The sequence below is a fragment of the Chenopodium album genome, chromosome 19, assembly GCF_948465745.1.
Source record: "Chenopodium album chromosome 19, dcCheAlbu1.1, whole genome shotgun sequence".
Classification (NCBI taxonomy): domain Eukaryota; kingdom Viridiplantae; phylum Streptophyta; class Magnoliopsida; order Caryophyllales; family Amaranthaceae; genus Chenopodium; species Chenopodium album.
In genome coordinates, this window is record NC_137852.1 from 7,130,719 (window position 1) to 7,151,076 (window position 20,358).

A 20,358-nucleotide genomic window follows, 5' to 3' on the forward strand; every position below is an offset into this window, starting at 1 on the left:
TGGTTTTGTCTATAATAATGTAACACTACCGAGGCTATTTAAGCCATTAGCTTCTTGGCCAGTTTTAAGTACACGAACAAGCTCGATACATCAGAGCCTTGCTTAGCTTATTCTAGTGTACTTACTGAAGAGAAAAATGGCTCAGCTTCACAGAAATGAAGGGCAAATAGAGCTCAATTGTGAAGCTGAAAAATTCTTTGATATTTGGGCTCATAAAATGTACCTTATTTCTAATATGAGCCCTAACAAAATTCAAAAATCTGTGTTGAACGAAGGGGAATGGGATAAGGTTGGTGCTGTCATCACTGGGAGTTATGTTATCAGTAAGTATGCCTTTTTCTTCAATAAATGAAGTCATCTTTATAATAATATAGTCTCCAATCATGATACTATGAATATCTCAGTTTCTTTTTATTTCCAACAAATGAATTTTTTATGTCTCACACAAATTTAAGGTTTTAAATAACAGTTAAATTACGTGTATGTTTTGATCCCTAACTTTATAAAATTTTAATTTGCTATTATTGTAGATGAAACCAGTGAACGAGCAACTCTGAAGGCAAGAATAGACGAGATAGATGAAAAGAACATGACAGTGAAATACAGTTATCATGATGGGTTCATCATGGAGAAATACTACAAGAGCTTCACCGCCACGATGCAAGCAACTCCAAAGAGTGGCAATAATAAGGGTTGCATTGCCAAGTGGTACTTCGAATATGAGAAGATGAATGATGATGCACCTAATGCTAATATGTACCTTGATTTCATGCTGTCCATGGCAAATGATATGGATGCTCATCTACTTAGGGCTTGATCATATCAATTTCACAACATGGCATGCATAAAAGTCATGCTCATTTTATGAATAAATTAAATGTCATGCTATATATGAAAGAATTTATTGATGATAGAATTGTGTGTCAGCTCGTACATACCGAATATCATTGATGATTATTGTAACAATATTTCATGTATTTTGATTATTGCAACGTTTATTTTGATTATTGTAACGTTTATGTATTATCTCATGCATGTTTGATTATTGTAACGTTAATGTATTATCTCATGCATGTTTGTTACCTTACCCTACTACAAGTTTACCAATATACTGTTGGTGTTTGTTTCATAGAAAATAAGAGTTTGAGATATACGCTATGATCTATGATATAATATGATCATTATTTCTTTGTGTTATTTAATTATATGTGTAATCGACTTTGGTTTTTGTCAATTTCTCATTTATTTTTGTTTATGGTGTAGTTTAGTTTATATATTGTTATAATATAGTAGCATAATATATGCACGTCAGCACGTAGCAACAAAAATTTAGTGGGACATAACATCTTTATTCTTATTAGATACTAATATAGGACAATAGGAGAGCCACCCCAAAAGCTAGCTCAAGGGGAGGAGAGCCCATTGTCCTATATAAATCCCACATCAATCCCCCATATGACCAATGTGGGACTCAAGTCCCATATCTTGCAATGGATAGTCCTATAACATTCGCCCCTCCTTAAAGAACCAACGTCCTCGTTGGTCACGGCTGGCTTCATCCAGGCCACCAACTCCGTGGGCCACCACTCCGAGGTTGGCTCTTTAAAGGACCGATGTCCTCGTTGGTCACGGCCACGTTTGGTCACGGCTGGTTTCTTCCAAGCCACCAACTCCGTGGGCCATCACTTTGAGGTCGGCTCTGATACCATTGATATAGGACAATAGGAGAGCCATCCCAAAAGCTAGCTCAAGGAGAGGAGAGCCCATTGTCCTATATAAATCCCACATCAATCCCTCATATGACCAATGTGGGACTCAAGTCCCATACCTTGCAATGGATAGTCCTATAACAGATACCTATATACATAATGCTGCTGATGAGATACATATATATTGCATAAGCCTTAAGATCAGAAGTTACATACATTACAGTACATTCCAATAAAAGGTAACAATTATGATATACTAGTAGTCTAGTACATATATAACACTTCATGTTACATCTAGTGATGGTAACTTAGCTTGTAATCAACTGAACGATAAGTTTTTGCACCTTGTATCAAACACTACAAAGATGAGCATCGAGTTCTTTTGCAAGTTCACGCGCACAATTGACGCACGAATATGGTTCAGGGGCATCCTCATTCATCTTTTCATACTCATAGATCCACTTCACAGTGCAACCCTCAGCGGTTGGAATTACTTTCATCTCCGACCTGAAACTCTTGTAGTAGTTGTTCATGATGAACCCATCATGATAGCTATACCTTACTTTCTTGTTCTCAACATCTAGCTCCTCCACTCTTGTCTTGATAGAAACTGTTGTGTCTTCACCATTTTCATCTACAGTGATAGATTCATATTAGAATTTATGAAGTACTCACTCAGTTTTTTTTTTTTCCTTCAATATTGTGCCATTTTGACTTTCATGCACACTTATAATTGAATGCGGATTTTTGGTCATTTATATCTTTAGCGATAATTATAAATACGATGTATAAAAAAATTGATATTCAACAATAAAATTAAGACGATTTCAATAAGATCACACACACATATATTTTTTAATACTTCCTCCGTTTTCTTTTAGATGCAACACACCCTTTAGTGCGGTAATTAAGAAAGGTGGGGTTTACATGATATAATAAACTTTAAAATAGGATGAGTGGTTGTTAGGAATGTAATTTAGTAGGCCATGTGTTTTAAATAAGGGATATAGTATAGTTTTTCCCTAAAGTAACTTACCTTTTATAGTGTGTTGCAAGTATTATGACATTTCCTTTTTAGGGAAGTATTGCAAGTTTTGAAAACGGAGGAAGTAAGAAATATTATCAGTCCCCAAAGCTAGCAAAGTAATACTATTCGAAAAGAGTGAAAAATTAAATATCTCATAAAATAATTGAGTTTTTGTGAGAAACCATGCACTTTCTCTATTTCTACATTTTATTTTTATGTGAAGCAACACCTTATGCTTGATTTTGACATTGACTATCATCTTCAGGCGTTAACTACCCATGTGTGATACACTACGTAACAACCAAATACAAATTCTTAAATGGACCTGGTTCACACTAATTTATTGTGGACCACTAACATTAGAGAAACTATGGTTGTTTTATTAATACAAAAAAAAGTCACTATAATAAAATAAAGGTCACTATGTTGAAAATAAAAGTCATTTCGGTAATATATAGGCTATAAGAGGTTAATTTTTTTAATAAAATATTTTATAAGGTCAATATTAATAATAAAGGTCACTATGTTACAATAAGTGTCATAACGTCGTACTTCAAGTTCACAATTGTATTAAACATTATGCAACTTTTAATAAAGGTTACTATGTTAAAAATAAGGTTACTATGTTAAAAATAAAGGTCACTATGTTCAATATAATGTCAGTTGCGTGTGTATAAACCTCGGGTCCACAATAATATTATTGTGAACCAGGTCCACGCAAGTATTTCTGAACAACCAAAATACCACATCATCACCACCAAGCCACCGGCGATGTCTTTCCAAAACCCACCCAAACTACCTCTAAACCACTCAACCACCTTTGAAAACCCACCCAAATATTGATCAAAGTAAATCTATTATGTGAATAGTGGAAAAAGGGATTACTTTTATAAGCATCTTAAAAGTCTTGTAATCATGGAGTACCACGACACATACTTTAAAGTTTTTATAAAAATCTGGTGAAGATAACACGGAACAATTGAACAGTGTAGAATGTAATACTTACTAATAACAGAAGTCCAAGCTTTGACAGAACCAACCTTATCCCACTCCCCTTCAGCCAGCTCAACTTTAGTGCTTTTGTTAGGGCATATTTTGGGAACAAGGTGTGGTTTGCAAACCCAAACTTCAAAGATCTTATCTGCATCACATTTGAGATCAACTTGGGCTTCAAGTCTTTTGAGCTGAGCCATTTTTTTTCCTCTCTTAAAAAAAAAAAAAAACCAATTGGATTTCAAGCAAGTTTAATTTCTGAGGTCGATCTCGAGGTTGTTGTATTGTGGTGAAGGTTAAGCATGAGGGTGCTTTAAATAATATTGTTGGATTCTGATCTTAAAGATAGAAAGAGGTATTGTGTTGCATCATTTTGAACCTTTCCTTTTAATTTTAGGATTCCTCGAGCTCAAATCATTATCTCTTTTAAGTGAAAAAATTCTGAGTTATCAAGAAGATGCTAGCTAAGGGCATCAATAATAATGATGTATACATTGTTTTAAGAACATATATACACACTGCGTAACATTTAAGCATTGAGAAAAACCTAAATGGACCATATATTTTGTGTGTGGAAAATTATACTTCGTATAGAATAGGAATTATATGATGTAATGTAATTTTATTTAAATTTTTTATGACATGATGAAAAATTGAAAACAAATACTCTTTAAGATGGAGCAAAAATTTATCTAGGTTTTCTGCTAAATTTCATCAATATGAATGACAAGCAACCATGCCACGTGTTAGCACATGACTGGTCCAAAATTAAAAAAATAAAAATAAAAACATATACTTGTATGAAATAAAAAATTCAAAATTATATTCCATCTACCCTTTGCCCCACCGATCGACGACCAGGTCCAACACCCCTTAACCATCAAAACTGGCTGATGGCCGACCTTCTAAACCCTCTTTGACCCACTCTTGACCCTCGAAACCAGCCACCCAGCTCCATCCCACCTTGACCCCAAAAATACCAACTCGTCCCTCGAAACCAAGCGTCCTATCTCTATCTCTGCCGCCAAAACCACCCCTCCTCCAACCTTCCTAACCTCAAAATCGACTGATTTGGCAGTGCAAGGAGAGAGGAGGGGTAGTTTTGGCGGCGGAGAAAGGGAGAGGGCCTAGTGTCAAGGGCCGAGTTGGTGGTTATTAGGGTCTGAGTGGGTGGTTTTAGGGTTCGAAGGGGTTTGATGGGGGTGGTAGAGGGCTGGCTGGTCGGTTTTAGTGGTTAAGAGGGGCGTTGGAGCCAGTATCTATCCGATGAGGTTAGAGTTTGACGGTGGGGGAAAGGGTGGCTGGAATGTTTTTGTTTTTATTTTTAATATTTATATTTATTTAAAATTTGGACTAATTATGTGTTGACACATGGCTATTAACCCCTCCCCCCCTACCCCCCCCCCCCCCCCCAAAAAAAAAAAAAAAAACTCTTTTAGCAGGTTAGTTAGGATTATTAGAATTTAATCGTCCATAGTTGGAATTATTAAATTGTATTTTTCCTTTATAGGAAAATTTGTCTGGAAGGGACTTATATCTTGACTCTTTTGTCTGGAAGGACCTTATATGTTCAAAGTGGTCTAAAAGGACCTTATAAGTTTGTTTTGTTGTCCAGAGGGACCTTGACGCCGGATTCCGGCGTTTGACTTTTTGACTCCGGCGTTGACCTGTCACGTGACTATCACGTGAATCCCAAAAATGACCCTCCTTTTTTTTGTTCTTTTTTCCCTCTAATTCTCACTCTCTCTCCTCTGTTCCCCTAAATTTCTCTCTCCTTTCGTATTCTCTGAAACTTAATCAATGAAGGACTGAAGAATTGAATTCGAGAACTTACTGCTCCCATCTACCTAATTGAATTCGAGTCAGAAAGGGGATGAATTAGCTGGCCCAGGTATGAGTATCCTCTTCTCTCTCATTTGTCCTTTTCATTTCCTCTTTTGTACATCAATTTTTTTTTCCTTTTCCTGGTCTCCAATGGAGAAAGGGAATAAAGGGAAGAAACGTGGCAAGGAATTTATGTTCTCTGTTAAAAAAATGTATAAAACTAGTAGGTAAATTCACTAAATTCCTTGCTTCTCATCATCTTGTTCTTCAAGTGCTCATGTTCATCAATCAACCTTCTCTTCTCATTTTCCATACAAGCCACCTTAGCCTTCAATACATTCAAATCTGTTACCAATCTTTGTTTTTCAGATATTAAAGCATTAGCTACATCCTTCTGCCACTCCAAAATATCTTCATCAACCCATTCAAAGTAGTCACAACCCTTCTCCCCTGTCTCGAAATTATAAAATTTGCAAGCTTTAAACCTTCTGCCGGGATTTTCACGAGTCCATGAAGTCCTTTGCGCAAAAGGAAGACCACAATTACACTTTGACAACTTCCTTTTAGTCGAAAACATGCTTCAACATTTAGATAAACATGGATGATTCGAAACCAATTTAGTTACAAACCCTAATTTCCCAAACAACTAAAATTAGGCTCAAAATAATGGGATTGGGGAAAAAAACCCTTAACAAATGTACTTACCTGATGCGAAAAGGCCTTAATCGAGAGCTACTTGCTTGAGTTTCTTCAAAAATTACAGAAATCTAATGGATTAAATTTAGTCTTATGTCTTTCGTGAGAAGAAGAAATAGTTTGGGGAGAAATTTAGGGGAACAGAGGAGAGAGAGTGAGAATTAGAGGGGAAAAAAGAAAAAAAATATAAGGAGGGTCATTTTTGGGAGTCACGTGTCAGTCACGTGACAGGTCAACGCCGGAGTCAAAAAGTCAAACGCTGGAATCCGGCGTCAAGGTCCCTCTGGACAACAAAACAAACTTATAAGGTCCTTTTAGACCACTTTGAACATATAAGGTCCTTCCAGACAAAAGAGTCAAGATATAAGTCCCTTCCACACAAATTTTCCTCCTTTATATGAGTAGATACATATTATTGTAAAAATTTTTTGAAAAAAAGTGTGTAAGATATAATACTTTCCTAATCTTACTCCATGTATTTTACTTCATTTAAAAAAAATAAAAATAAAACTAAAGGTGACAGTCTGACTGAGTGTTAGATCAAATAACTAACTTAGCGTTGCATTTGGATGCATTTTCTTTTAATTCATACACCAATTCAACAAAGATATATATATTGATCGAGATATATTGCATAAACCTTAGTACATGCAAAAGTTAGGTCTCATTCCAATAAACGCAACAATAATACTGATTTAACAGTTGAGCCAATAGTACGTAGATCGATTTTATTAAATTGACAGAAACACATTTATATAAGCTGAGCCTTAACATTACATTTATTTATACAAGGAAACTAGTTGTAGACTAAACTTGTAATCAACCAATTTAACAGTACAGTATGGTATTCATCAGGCATAAGCATGCACTGATGCACATACAATAATGGCTTATCAACATCGATCATCAAGTGCTGCAAAGATAAGCATCGATATATTTTGCGATGTCAAATTCTAAACCGATGTGCTCATTTGGATCAGGAGCATCTTCTTTCAGCTTCTCAACTTCCAAGCTCAACTTCATAACGCAGCCCTCGCCTTTCGGAGTTACTTCCCTCTTGCCCTTGAAGGTCTTGTAGTAGCGGGCATGTCCATTTTTATTGATGAGAGGTAAGGGTAGGGATGGGTAAGTGTTGGAGTATTCTTATTAATCAATATATATAAGTGTGTACAACCTAATTATGAGAAGTCTAATTACACGAGATATATCATTTACAGAATATTAACAAGATAATATATAAATCTATTATCTAACAGTAAGGGTTCCGCCTTATATTGATGAGATAAGATAAGATAAGATTTTTTTATTCTCTTACAATAGCAAGATTAAATATTCCATATCACTTTGAACCACTCCTTTAAATTTAATGATTCATTCTCCATTAAAATATACATACACTTGATGACTGATTCACATATTGTATAGAATCTAAGCAGGACCAAAGAATAACCGGATCATAGTCTAGGATTTGAAATAAAACTTTGGAATAACATAGCTTAGGTTTATTTATTAATTTAATTATTTTTTTTTTAAAAAAATAAAAAATTTATGTTTATTTTTTTTAAGCAAATGATTTGGAGGTGAAGGTTTATTTACATTGTGAAAAGAACTAAACCCTAAATCCTCTATTGAAAAATAAAATCCCACCATTTATAGTAGCATTGACTGTAAATTAATTACCACATGTGTTATTGACTGCATATGGTCTCTACTGATAATATATGATCTCCTTGACCAGTGTGTGGTTCCTACACGCGTGGCACCTTGCGTCGTACAACTTTTTTGTGGAAATAACATATTATACAAATGCAAATAACATATAGCTAGCTATAGTGAAAACAAAATGTAATGAACATATACCCGAAGTAAAAAATAAATAAATAAATAAATAAATAAATAAATAAATAAAATAAATAAATTGCACCAAAAAAGAGTGAAAAGAACATATATCCATGTTTTTTTATTGTTAGTTTAATATACTTATATATGCAATATAATATTCATTACTTGCTTATTGTAAAATGTTCTTTAAATGTTGTCTTAAAAATATGGTGGATATATTATATATATATATATATATATATATATATATATATATATATATATATATATATATAGATAATGTTCATTACATAATATTTTAAGGTTCTTTATTAATATTACAGATGTTCTTTAAATATATAAAAAAAAAACATAAAATTATATGTTCTTTCCAAAACCGCTATAAAATATATTTACATGATCCACATAAATAAACCTATAGGTACACAGTACAGATAATACCAATATGAATATATGATGTTTTTAAATAATTTTCTATCCTCTACCTAAAGAGTAAAATATAAAGGTGACTCAGTTTCCACTTTTTTTTTTTTTTTTTTTTTTTTTTTTTTTTTTTTTTTTAAAAAAAAAAAAAAAAAACTTTAAACCGGTAGCAAATGTGAATACAGGTGTTTTTCATGGTAGCAAATGTCAAAATTTTCTAACTAATTAGCACATTTGGCATAGCTCATACTCCACCACTTCAAGCTTGACGCGAAAAATGTTTTTCGATGTCTTTGCATCTTTCCGAGTTGAGACCTCTACAATCCGCGTTGATGTTTTGATCGACCAGTTGATGACAAATTCTAGATCTATAGGAATCCAAATCACCTTCCCAATTATTATAAGAACCCTAAAAATAAAATTTCCATCCATAGATGAGAACCAAAATCCCAGAAAATTGGGAAAAAAACCTTGAAAATTGAGATAGAATCTCGCATATCGAGAGAACAAAATAAAACAAACAAATCAAATGTAAAACAAAACAAAAAACTGAACTGAATTGAATTAAACAAAAAGGGTCGAAAATAATTTAATTTCCGAAGAAATTAGACTATTTTCGGCCTAAACGGCTAAGAAAACTAAAACCCTAGAAGAGAGAGGAGAATGAAGAGAGAAAAAATAGGGGTGGCTTTTTTAGTGTTATGTTATTGATTAACGTACGAGTTGAAATATTAAGATTGACTGGCTTAGACAAACTTATTTAATGCCAAATATAGCATGTCATATTGTCATTTATTTATAGTAAGACAGCTCCTTATAATAAACTTGATTCAACCAAACAGTGTAGATATGCAGCGTACGTGCATAAGCATTAAAGCATGCACAATAATGGCTTATAAACATCATCAATTGCTGCAAAGATAAGCATCGATATCTTTGGCAATGTCGAATTCTGCATCGATGTGCTCATTTGGTTCAGGAGCATCTTCTTTCAGCTTCTCATATTCTAAGCTCAACTTCATAATGCAGCCCTCGCCTTTCGGAGTTACTTCCATCTTGCCCTTGAAGGTCTTGTACTTTTCCAGGGCATATCCGTCAATAACATCATATAAGTAAGTCCTGTTCTCGATATCCATCTCCTCAGCTCTTGTCTTGCCGGTAATTACCGTGGGTTCACCGTTATCATCTACAATGACAAATTCATACATTATATACTTGGTATTTAGATCTTTAGTAGACCTCTCAAAAATTTTATAAAAGAAGTCAATTTTTTTGTATGTATTATTAATAGAGTATATAAATCAATTTTAAGCTTTAACCATCAGCTTAAACTTTAAGTTGATTTGTTGTTTAATATGGTATCAGAGACAGGGTAACACTATCTCGCTCGTTATATTACAATTTTTTTGTTTCAATTAAGTTTGATTACAATAGCTTGATTGACAAAATTCAAATTATCGAAGCTCAACTACTTTAATTGTTAATTACTATCACTAATTATTTATCGGGGACTCGGGGATGTTAATGTTTCTTGGTATATGACAGTTCTTTTTTAGTAATATTATGTATGAATTTAAGAGAACATTTGAATTATTTTGAAATCCCTATAACAAGATGTTTAATATAAAATAGATTATGAAAAATAATCTTAACACGTACATTGAAATCACTATAATCTTAACTATTAATTAACTCATACTTTGTGTAAACTAAATAAACACAACAAAAGCAATTGAACTAGATAAGTACAAATCAGGTAAATAAAACATAACCATAATCTAGGAACAAGTACGTGTTAAGATGTAATACGGAGTACTTACTTATGAGATAAGTCCAATTAATTACAGCACCCTTTTTATCCCACTCCCCCTCAAGTAGCTCAGCTTTGGGAACTTTGTTAGGGGTTATTTTCGGAATAAGGTGTGCTTTGCTTGTATAAATTTCAAAGAGTTTGTCAGCATGACATTTGAGCTCAATTTGACCTTCAACTCTTTGAAGTTGAGCCATGTCTATCTTCCTCTCTTGAACACTAGTGTTAGATGAGCAAAATCTGATTTTGTGAGGTTGAGCCGCCTGGTCGTAAGGGTGCCGCCTTATATAAGATATAGAAGATAAGAGTTTCCCTCTTAAGATAGCAAGGTTAAATATTCTATATCATTTTGAACCACTCCTTTAAATTTACAGATTTATTCTCCATTACTATTATTCCTTTGAAAAAAAAAGGAGAAATTCTGAATTTTTAAAAAGGACATCAATATAGTTTGCTTTTAGATCATACGAAGTATAATATATACACCCTCATGCACATATATAGTTAGAAATATAAATTGAGGTCAGGTTATGTTACTTTATTGATTTTTAGTTGGACAAAATAGTTAGAAATATAAAGTAGTGGAGTTGATGGTAGGGGTGGCAATTCGTCGGGTCGATTTCACAATCAAACATATTGTAAAACTTTATTTTATTATGAAGTTTGAAATTTGGGTCAAATCGGGTCAAATTCAAATTTTTCAATTTCGGGTCGGTTTGTGTGGCAACTTTGGCACCACCCGGCCTTATTCCGATCCACTCCCTCTCAATAATCTCCACTCTTTGTGTGGGCTTAGTTTATTTTAGGAATTGCTAGCCCAAATATCAAAGAATTTGTCTGCATGACATTTGAGCTCAGCTTGGCCTTCAACCCTTTGAAGTTGACGAGCCATTTTTTCCTCTCTCTCGAACACTAATATTGGTGATCAAAATTTAAATTTCTCAATCGAGGTTGAGTCAATTGATTTATGGAGGGTAAGGAAATGCAAGAGCCTTATGTAAGATGAGAAAATATTCGATTTACTCTCCTTATAGAAAGGATAATATACTTATTCCAGATTTCCATCACTTTGAACCACTCCTTTAAACTAAATTTACTATCGATTCGTTCTCCATTATTTCCATTAAAGGAAATATTCTAAAAAAATTGAAAAGCGCATCAACAATTATACACTCTTGCTGTCATCCACATAATATATGTAAGCAGGATCAGTGGTCAAAGGTCAACTAGATCAAATTGTAGAAGATGCATCAATGCATGATACACATACATTGCACGCATAAACCTTAATTAGAATTAAAATTTTAGTTGCGTTACATTTCAATAATGAAATACAACAATAATAAAGTAGCAATACTACGTAAAATAATTGTTAAGATACACTGATACACACTTAACAATAGCCAAATATAGCATGGCTTGCCCATTTATTATTTATAGTAAGGCAGCTAGTTAACTCCGTCAATGTATGCACCATGCGTTCAAGCATGAAAGCATGCGCAATGGCGCGGCTCATCATCATCATCATCATCAAGCGCTGCAAAGATGAGCATCGATTTCTTTGGCAAGTTCGAGTGATAAATCAACGTGCATTTTTGGTTCAGGAGCACACTCATTCATCTTCTCATATTCAATGCTCCACTTCATAATGCAGCCCGCCTCGCCGTTTGGAGTGACTTCCATCTTGGGCTTATTTTGGAAATAAGGTGAGCATTGCTAGCCCAAACATCAAAGAATTTGTCTGGATGACACTTGAGCTCAACTTGACCTTCAACACTTCGGATCTGAGCCATTTCTTCCCCTATAACACTACTACTAGACTCTTAGTGAACAAGTTTCTAATATCCCAAGGGTTGAGTCAATCGATTGACGGAAGGTAAGGGAGAGCAAGGGTGCCTTATATATAATTAGGAAAAGCTAAGAGGTTAATATTCCATCACTTTGAACCACTTCTTTTGATCAATCAATTTGCATTAAAAAAAAATAAAAGAAACCATTCTCCATTATTTCTATGTAAGAAAAATTCTGCATTATCAAGAAGGGTGTCAATAATGTCTGCTTTTAGACCTTACCGACATTGGTTAATATTCATTGAAGCACATAATACTTAAGAAGGACCAGACCAACTTGATCATATTGTAGGTGTTGGAATAAAAACTTTGAATTATTGATACTCCCTCCGTGTTTTTTTTAAGTGATACATATTCCATTTCCGGCTGTGTTTTTTTAAGTGATACATTTCCTTTTTTGGCAAAACAATACATTAAAATATTATATCTCTCTCCTCTCATGGTCCCCACCTAAACCCAATATTACTTTTTTATTATATCTTTCCTCTCACATAATTACTTTTCAATAAACTATTAACCACACTATCTTTCTTTAACAATTTTTTTACCTCCTATTTTATTTAAGTCAATTAAATTGCCTAAAACTATGTGCCGGTCAATATGTATCACTTAAAAAAACACAGAGGGAGTATATGTTTTTTTAAAAATAAAGAAACAAAAAATTTGGAGGACAGGTAAATCTATATTAATATTGTATAAGGGAATTGGTACTTCGTATATGGAGGATATGGGTTCAAAATAAAGTCATTGTTATGATGCCTACTACTTTACATACTATTTTTGTTTTGTTCAACTTACTAACCGTTCATGTGGTCAAATTAAAATAAATTTGACCTCATGCATTTGATGATTTAAACAATAGAAAGAAAGTTAACATGTGGGATTTAAATATCAACTTTTAATAACTCACTTATGTTCGTATAGCCAAAATTATTCATGGTAAAAAAAATGTTCATTGGAAACCGCGCAAATGCAAGTTAAAGTAAGTTAAATTTCAGGAACAGAGAGATTATATACGTTACAATGTTTTACGGGTATAAATCATCCAAGATCCTTATTTTTCTAGCTAGTCCCTTATTATGCCCAATTGTTAATGCATCAAAATATATATGCAAGATAGAGCATGCATATAACGTATTCCTGGGCCTCAACCATTAGTTTAAGCTTTTGGTTGAGTTTTTCCTTTAACATACAATTATAAAAAAAATTCTACTAATTATACACACTACTACAAAAAGCGTGTTTTTTGGACGCTTTTTAAGCCATTTTTCGACGCTAAAAAGCGTCGAAAAATTATTTCTCGACGCTGTAAAAAAGCGTCGCAAATCCATGAGTCGAAAATTTTTCGAAGACACAAAAAAGCGTCGAGATTTTCGACGCTTTTTATTGTCCAAACTAATATACGACGCGTCAAAAATTACGTATTTCGCGCATTATCCCAAATGTATGTAGTTTTTTAGCGACGCTTTTTCCTGTCCACATAATCAAATTTAGCGACGCTTTTTGTTGTCTTGCGTTTATTCGTGTCAGCCTATGGTATGGCGGGAAAGTCTTTGAAATTTGAAAATGTGCAATTATGTAGACATTAAAAAGCGTCTAGATTTATTTTTTAATTAAGCTTTTTTTTTTCTTTTATCAATTTATCATCATAAATACATTATAATTATTTAAATTTATCATAAATTAAATTAATTAATAACATTAAAACAAAAATAAACAAAAATTATATATAATTAGATTAAAAAAAATAATAATTATTAATCAACAATAAAAAGAGTACGTAGTTAATTACCAAATTTAGAAAAGAAAACATCAACACAGTACAATCAATAAAAAAAAAATGGTCGCATATTATAGTATGTAGCTTGTCCCTAAATAAAAACATCACTAATATAAGATTAAAAACCAAAATAGATAGATGATGGCCACATTGATCGATATAGTCGCTTGTTGATGCTCAAGTGTCCCGGCCTATTCTTTTGTTGCACCTACATTGCCTTTTCCAATCTTCAAAAAAAAAAAAATACAAAGTATAAATTAGTCTAAATCATTTTTTACCAGAGCAACCACCGTTACAAATATGAATAACTTGATCTCACTCAGTTCATACTTTATATATATTTTAACACAAAGGAAGCACATTCATATTATATCATAATGTAACTGATGAAATAAATCATCAGAACAAAAGAAGGAAAGTTGCTGAATTTAACCAGCAATCCTAACAAAAGGTAAGTAGAGGGCATATGATACCACACTAAACTTTCAAAGTACTTCCTAAAACAGCATACATAAACTAAAAACAGAAGCATTACAGCATAATAATAAAAGATAGCAGCAGCAGAGTTGTTGATAGCAGCATAAGGATGAGGAAACATCAGCTTTGTTTGAATTAATCTCACTTTCATTTTACTTGTCTTATTTATTCATCCATCTTTTATGAGAAATTTTGTATTTTTTTTTTGTAAAAATTAGAGCAAGTAAAATCATCAGACCTCAACAATCACATAACAATTTTACACTAAGAAGTCATAAGAAGCTCTACACACAAGTAAAATCATCAGACCTCAACAATCAAATAAAATTAGTCCACCCTTGTCTATGCATTTTTCATGAAATTTTCTAAGAAAAATCAAAGCCATAAGAAGCTCTACACAAGGGCATAAAAGCAAGTAGAGATAAAAGGATTTTCTTACAACACCATGATAACACATAAGAATCGTTTATATCAGTTTGTTCCATAATGATACATTATTCCAAAGTTCACCAAATCTGAAATCCCATTATTATTGCAATGGCAGAATAATACCACTTACTAATGTAGTATTACCCTTGGCATCTAAATAAAATAACAAAATGAAGTTAAAAGAAATAATCAGTTTAAGTTGATTAGCAAACAAATTAAGTGGCAAGCAGCAAGTAATAGTAATATTATCAGTTATACCTCAAACCAAATAGAAAAAGACTATTGAACATTCTGGAAATTCCAGAGCCAGTAATTTATAAGGCAACCCTTCCAAACATCTTAAAATAACTTTTGCACCTTAAAGCAAAAAATAAAACAAAACTTATAAAGATATATTAAATCAGAAGTTCCAAACCATAAAGCTACCCTTGTGCTTGTTACTCCATTTTCCATTTTTTTTTTTTGGTGTATATATTTGTTTGGTGTAGTGGAGTTTATAACATTGCTTGATGCTGCCTGTAAGTGTAAGTGTGACTGAAAGAGATACAAAAACAAAGAATAAATTTGCTGAAACCTTGTTGTATGAACAGCAAAGCAAGCTACTTCGTGGTCACTAGTTTTCTCAGCTATATGCCTATATTGGCAACACTCCCATTATCTCAGCAGGTCTTCCTTTATGTTAGTCACAACAGGTCTTCCTTTATGTTAGTCACAGCAGCTTTATATCATGGTTTTAGGCTCAAATAAAGCAGCAAAAGATGGAAGATAACATGTCAAGACAGCAAGCAGCAGGGGAGCAGGGGAGCAGTACAACAAGCAGCATGGGAGCAGTACAACAAGCAGCAGGGGAGCAAATCAGGGGAGCAAGAAGCAAGCAGCAAGCATCAGGGGATTCAATTCTGAATTCAGTTCTGAATTCAGTTCTTGATTCAGTTCTCAATTTAGTTCTGAATTCAAACTCCCAAAAAATCAGGTCTGAATTCAGTAGGTTATTGTCCACCTTATTTCAACAAACATCCTTCGTTCAAATGAAGATTTTAATGGCTTAAAATATATTTTTGTTATTGTAATAGTCGAAAATGGCAATTGAACGATCTTTAAAAAAATAGAAAGGGTAGGTTCCATACCAAAATCAAAGACAAAAGTTTTTGAAAACAGGATCCAAGATCATGTTGATTATAATAGGAGTTTTAGGACCACATCAATAAAATTGGTCCAAATCTTTTCCAAACTTCACTGATCGATTTTAAAACTTGATTCTATGTATACATTTTAATGGTCCTACTTAGCTGCAGCAACAATACAAGACTACCAACTGTAATTAGGAACCTAATTATCAAATCATAAATACAAGAAAAATACAATTAAAGGTTCAGAATTTCTTTAGTTCAGAATTTCACACCCCCCCCCCCCCCCCAACAACAACAAGCAGCAGCAACATGGCAGAAACACACCACAACAACAACAAGTCATGAGTATTAGGCAAGGGAATGAGTGAGAGCTCATAGGAAGACAAAATGCAACAATTCTGAAATTCCTTAATACAATTGTCCACGACCTTACATGTAGTGTCGTAGATAGTGAATAAAAAAAGGTAAGTCGAGGCATGCGGCTATTCAAATCCAACTAACTCACACACATCCATTTTGGTAATCTATCTTTGCTAGACAACAATAGGAGTCTACTAGGACTGTAAATATATAGACTAATTATAAATTGTATAAAATTGAGACTTTCAGGATGATGTACAACTGCATTTTCACTGTCAATTACTTAACCATAACAAAATCAGACAAGATTATGAATATATCGATGTTTGATGCAATGAAAATCGTACCTTAATAAACTTTGGCTTGTCTAAAACCACAAGCGAAATGTAACTCTCAACCAGAAAATCAACAGCTGCAACAACATCAAAGGAAATATCTGTTTATAATGAAAAATTTTAGCCTCATGCTTCCCTCCAAACATCATAGAGTTGTTTAAACATAATGCAAATCATTTATGACAAGTTATTTAACAGTGTTCCACCTTAGAAGTAAGCTTTCTGCACATAAATTTCTGTCAATTATGTAAATTCATACATTGCTTACTTTTACCTCTAAGAGGCAATTGTCATCACTGAGCAATTGTCAATATTTCAGATTCTTGATCCAAAATAAGAGCTAAAAAAATATAGGCAATGAAAGAGAACTAGGCTAGGGGAGGCAGTAGGCTATTGCTTCTAAGAGTAGAGCATGTGAAGACAGAATGCAATCATCAGCCACAAAATCACAATAGAAAAACAAGAAATTTCATATCGAAACCCATAAAATTCATATCAAAAACCATATTTGATTTCTCAAATTATTTAGAAATAGATAAAATAATAAATTGATAGTGAATAGTGATACTGAACGGAACCTAACTACTGCCAAAGAGAACAATCAATAAATTTTAAAGCTATATTATAAGGTTAATTAAGGATTAAATCACTAACATAACTCTCTCTACTTTATCCATAGCTGGCTCATAATTGATACTTGTTTTGTTACATAATCGAAAATAGCTTACTCAGATCTGCATCAGCCTAATCCAAATGCCATTAACGTTACCAAAATAAACATCACACTATATGAGTCCCAGGAGCACTTCCACATTCAAGCATCACCAACTTTAACTTTGGTCCACAATTCTTCCCCTCCAGGCGAATCACATAAAAACTTAATTTTTTCTTTAATGATTTTGAATAACTATTTCACCATATATTTCTTTTCGTTTAATTTTTTTACATGTGATATAAATATTTCTACATCAATTTCATAAGAAAACAAAAGTCTTCATCTCTTTTTCTCTCTCTCAATCATTAAAATAAGTTTTGAATTTTCCTTTCCATATTGATGAACCAGAAGCAATTGTTTGTTTTACTGGTATCATCAAGAACCCATAAAATTCAAAGCCTACAAACTAAAACCCATAAAATTCAAAGCCTACAAAATTCATATCAAAAACCAGAAAATTCAAAGCCTATAATAATATTCATATAAAAAACCCATAACATTCCAAACTAAAACCCTAAAACGCCATAAAAATCATAACAAAAACCAAAAAACAATTTGAAAAAAACAACATGAAAACTTGGATTTATAAACAGAATTCACGAAAAAAAACAACATAAAAAGAAATTAATTTATCTAAGTAAGGGCAAAAAATTACCTCGCAATAAGAGATTGATTCTTGTTCTTCATCACCAATGCAAAATCGAAGACATGCAAACAAATAATTCCCAATTTTAACGAAAATTTAGAGAATTGTGATATATTAGGTGCCAAAAACGATAGAGATATATACCTAGCAACAATATTGTTCAGCAAATTATAAATTAATACCTCAAATTTAGGAAACTGACGAGCCACAAAACCCCAAATTTCTTGAAATTTAGCAAGCAAAACCCAGAAATTAACCCAAAAACTGACGAGCCACAAAACCCCTAAAATTATTTGTGATTTTTTTTTATCGCTGATGGAAGTGATGATGGAGTCCAAGTTTAATTTAGAGGAGAGCAGAATAGATGGGCAGTTTATTTTGGGAACCTATTTCGACTGAGAGTGAAACACAAACCCGCTAATTATTTCATTAAAAAAATTCAAAATTGCGGCAACCTTACTCACGTGCATAGCACGTGAGTTTCTCGACGCTTTTAAGTGTCGAGAAAATTTCCGACTATAAAAAGCGTCGCAAAAAGACGGAACCAAAAATTATAGACTGACGCCCCTTCAACAGCGTCGAACCAATTGCGTCCAAAAATCACTCTTTTTGTAGTAGTGACAATTTTGGTACTAAGGAAACATACAATTATATATATATATATATATATAAAAAAAAAAATTCTACTTATTATACAATTTTGGTACTAACTCCTTCCTACTAGGTATCAATGACCAATTAAAATCGGCTAATTAATTCTTTACCGTTTCAAAATTATTGCTCCACCCTTTTTCCATTAAGCTCGTTTACATTTTAGAAACTATAGTAGTGAATTATCATCAGCTGATGAAATTATTAGCATAAAAGAGAAACATAATCAAGTAGTATCATGTTGATACATATTTCGATATGCTTTCAAAATACTACGAGTAATATTTTATGACTTTTAAAAATTCAAATAAAAAAAAGTTAATAGTCAAATTTAACTAAAGTATATAAGACTATGAAAATCAAACAATATGACGCCACTGTTTAGAAACAAAGAAAATACACTTTTTACCTTAAGATAAATAAAATGGTTAAAATATACGAAGTATATATATATATATATATATATATATATATATATATATATATATATATAGATATATATACGAGTATTGTATATGCGTTGGAGAACATGTAAAAACATTGCCAAATGAAAAATATTTGAAAGTCGGCCGGTTTGTTAGGATAGCAAAGAAGCAAAGAAGGAAATTAAAGGAAGGGGAGGGAAAAAGAAGTGAGGGAAGGGAAGAGAAAGGAGAGGAGAGTGTTGAGCTCCATTTCCCTCCAAATCTCTTGAACTCTGGAGGGATTATGCTTATTAAAGAGAGAGAGAAAATGGATCCCTCTTTCTCCTTCTCCTTTCCTTTCCCCAATTCTTTAACCAAACAAGAAAATTAATTTGTCCCTCTCCCTTTCTCTTCTTTTCTTTTCTTTCCATTTCTTTCTATCTAAACAAAGTGTAAAAAATTTTATATGCATTTTTAATGAACCCTCATAAAGTATCTCATGCTCAACAAAAAAACTGTTGATTTATTTACATTCAAATAAATAAATAATGTTCATCAAGTGGCGAAATCGTAATAATCAATAATTGTGGGCCCTCAACAAAAAAATTGTTGATTTATTTACATTCAAGGACGAATCTAGGAATTTTATGTCGTAGACCGTGCCAGATTTCTAAAGCTTATGGATAAATTAGCAAAGATTTATTCAAAGTTTGATTTTTATGACAAAGAATAAGAAAGACGACTAAAAGAATTAGTAATAAAAGTAATAAATGGGCTTGTTGGGTTTGCGAACTCTTAACCTACATTTTATGAGATGTGAGCTAAAACCAAATTAGCGAAGTAACCTTGCCTTTTATTATACTACAGCTTAATCAAACTTCTTATACATTTTTTGGATCATAGGGGGGTTGTGGCCTATGCTCCCCCTGATCCGTCTTTGTTTACATTTTTTCTCAATTAATAAGCATATATTGTTTACCAAGAAGGAAAATTCGTACGTATTGTCTTATAATAAAGTACATCCGCAAGTAGCAATAGCTTTAAGACCAGTTGATATATATAGCCTGATATAGATACACACTTTTCTCCATCACTTTGAATTGAACTAACCACTCCTTTATATTTATTGCAGATTCATTCTCCATTATTTCTTTAAAAGGAGGAATTCTGATATATTGAGAAAGGCATCAGTAGTCGTGCTTGCTATTAGACCATATAATATAATATACACTTATGCGCATATATAATATCTAAGCA

At 32.7% G+C, this 20,358-nt stretch overlaps 3 protein-coding genes and 1 long non-coding RNA gene across 4 annotated transcripts; 1 reads left to right on the forward strand and 3 right to left on the reverse strand.

The window, feature by feature from the left end:
- The first annotated feature begins 90 nt into the window (after positions 1 to 90).
- On the forward strand, positions 91 to 928 carry LOC145596197 (MLP-like protein 34). Its single transcript, XM_081652621.1, has 2 exons — positions 91 to 323; positions 531 to 928. The coding sequence occupies exons 1-2, from the start codon at positions 137 to 139 to the stop codon at positions 815 to 817; spliced, it is 474 nt and encodes a 157-aa protein (XP_081508747.1). The 5' UTR covers positions 91 to 136; the 3' UTR covers positions 818 to 928.
- A 932-nt stretch (positions 929 to 1,860) lies between these two features.
- On the reverse strand, positions 1,861 to 4,078 carry LOC145595650 (MLP-like protein 43). The gene is made up of 2 exons (XM_081652068.1): positions 3,743 to 4,078; positions 1,861 to 2,343 (listed from the first exon to the last, which is right to left on the reverse strand). The coding sequence occupies exons 1-2, from the start codon at positions 3,927 to 3,929 to the stop codon at positions 2,060 to 2,062; spliced, it is 471 nt and encodes a 156-aa protein (XP_081508194.1). The 5' UTR covers positions 3,930 to 4,078; the 3' UTR covers positions 1,861 to 2,059.
- A 5,100-nt stretch (positions 4,079 to 9,178) lies between these two features.
- LOC145595652 (MLP-like protein 43) lies at positions 9,179 to 10,590 on the reverse strand. Its single transcript, XM_081652071.1, has 2 exons — positions 10,335 to 10,590; positions 9,179 to 9,700 (listed from the first exon to the last, which is right to left on the reverse strand). Exons 1-2 carry the CDS (start codon positions 10,519 to 10,521, stop codon positions 9,420 to 9,422), a joined length of 468 nt encoding a protein of 155 aa, XP_081508197.1. The 5' UTR covers positions 10,522 to 10,590; the 3' UTR covers positions 9,179 to 9,419.
- Positions 10,591 to 13,707: 3,117 nt separating this feature from the next.
- On the reverse strand, positions 13,708 to 18,086 carry LOC145595074 (uncharacterized). Its single transcript, XR_014102910.1, has 3 exons — positions 18,056 to 18,086; positions 16,698 to 16,762; positions 13,708 to 14,181 (listed from the first exon to the last, which is right to left on the reverse strand). It is a non-coding gene; the product is annotated as an uncharacterized LOC145595074 (long non-coding RNA).
- Positions 18,087 to 20,358: the final 2,272 nt, after the last annotated feature.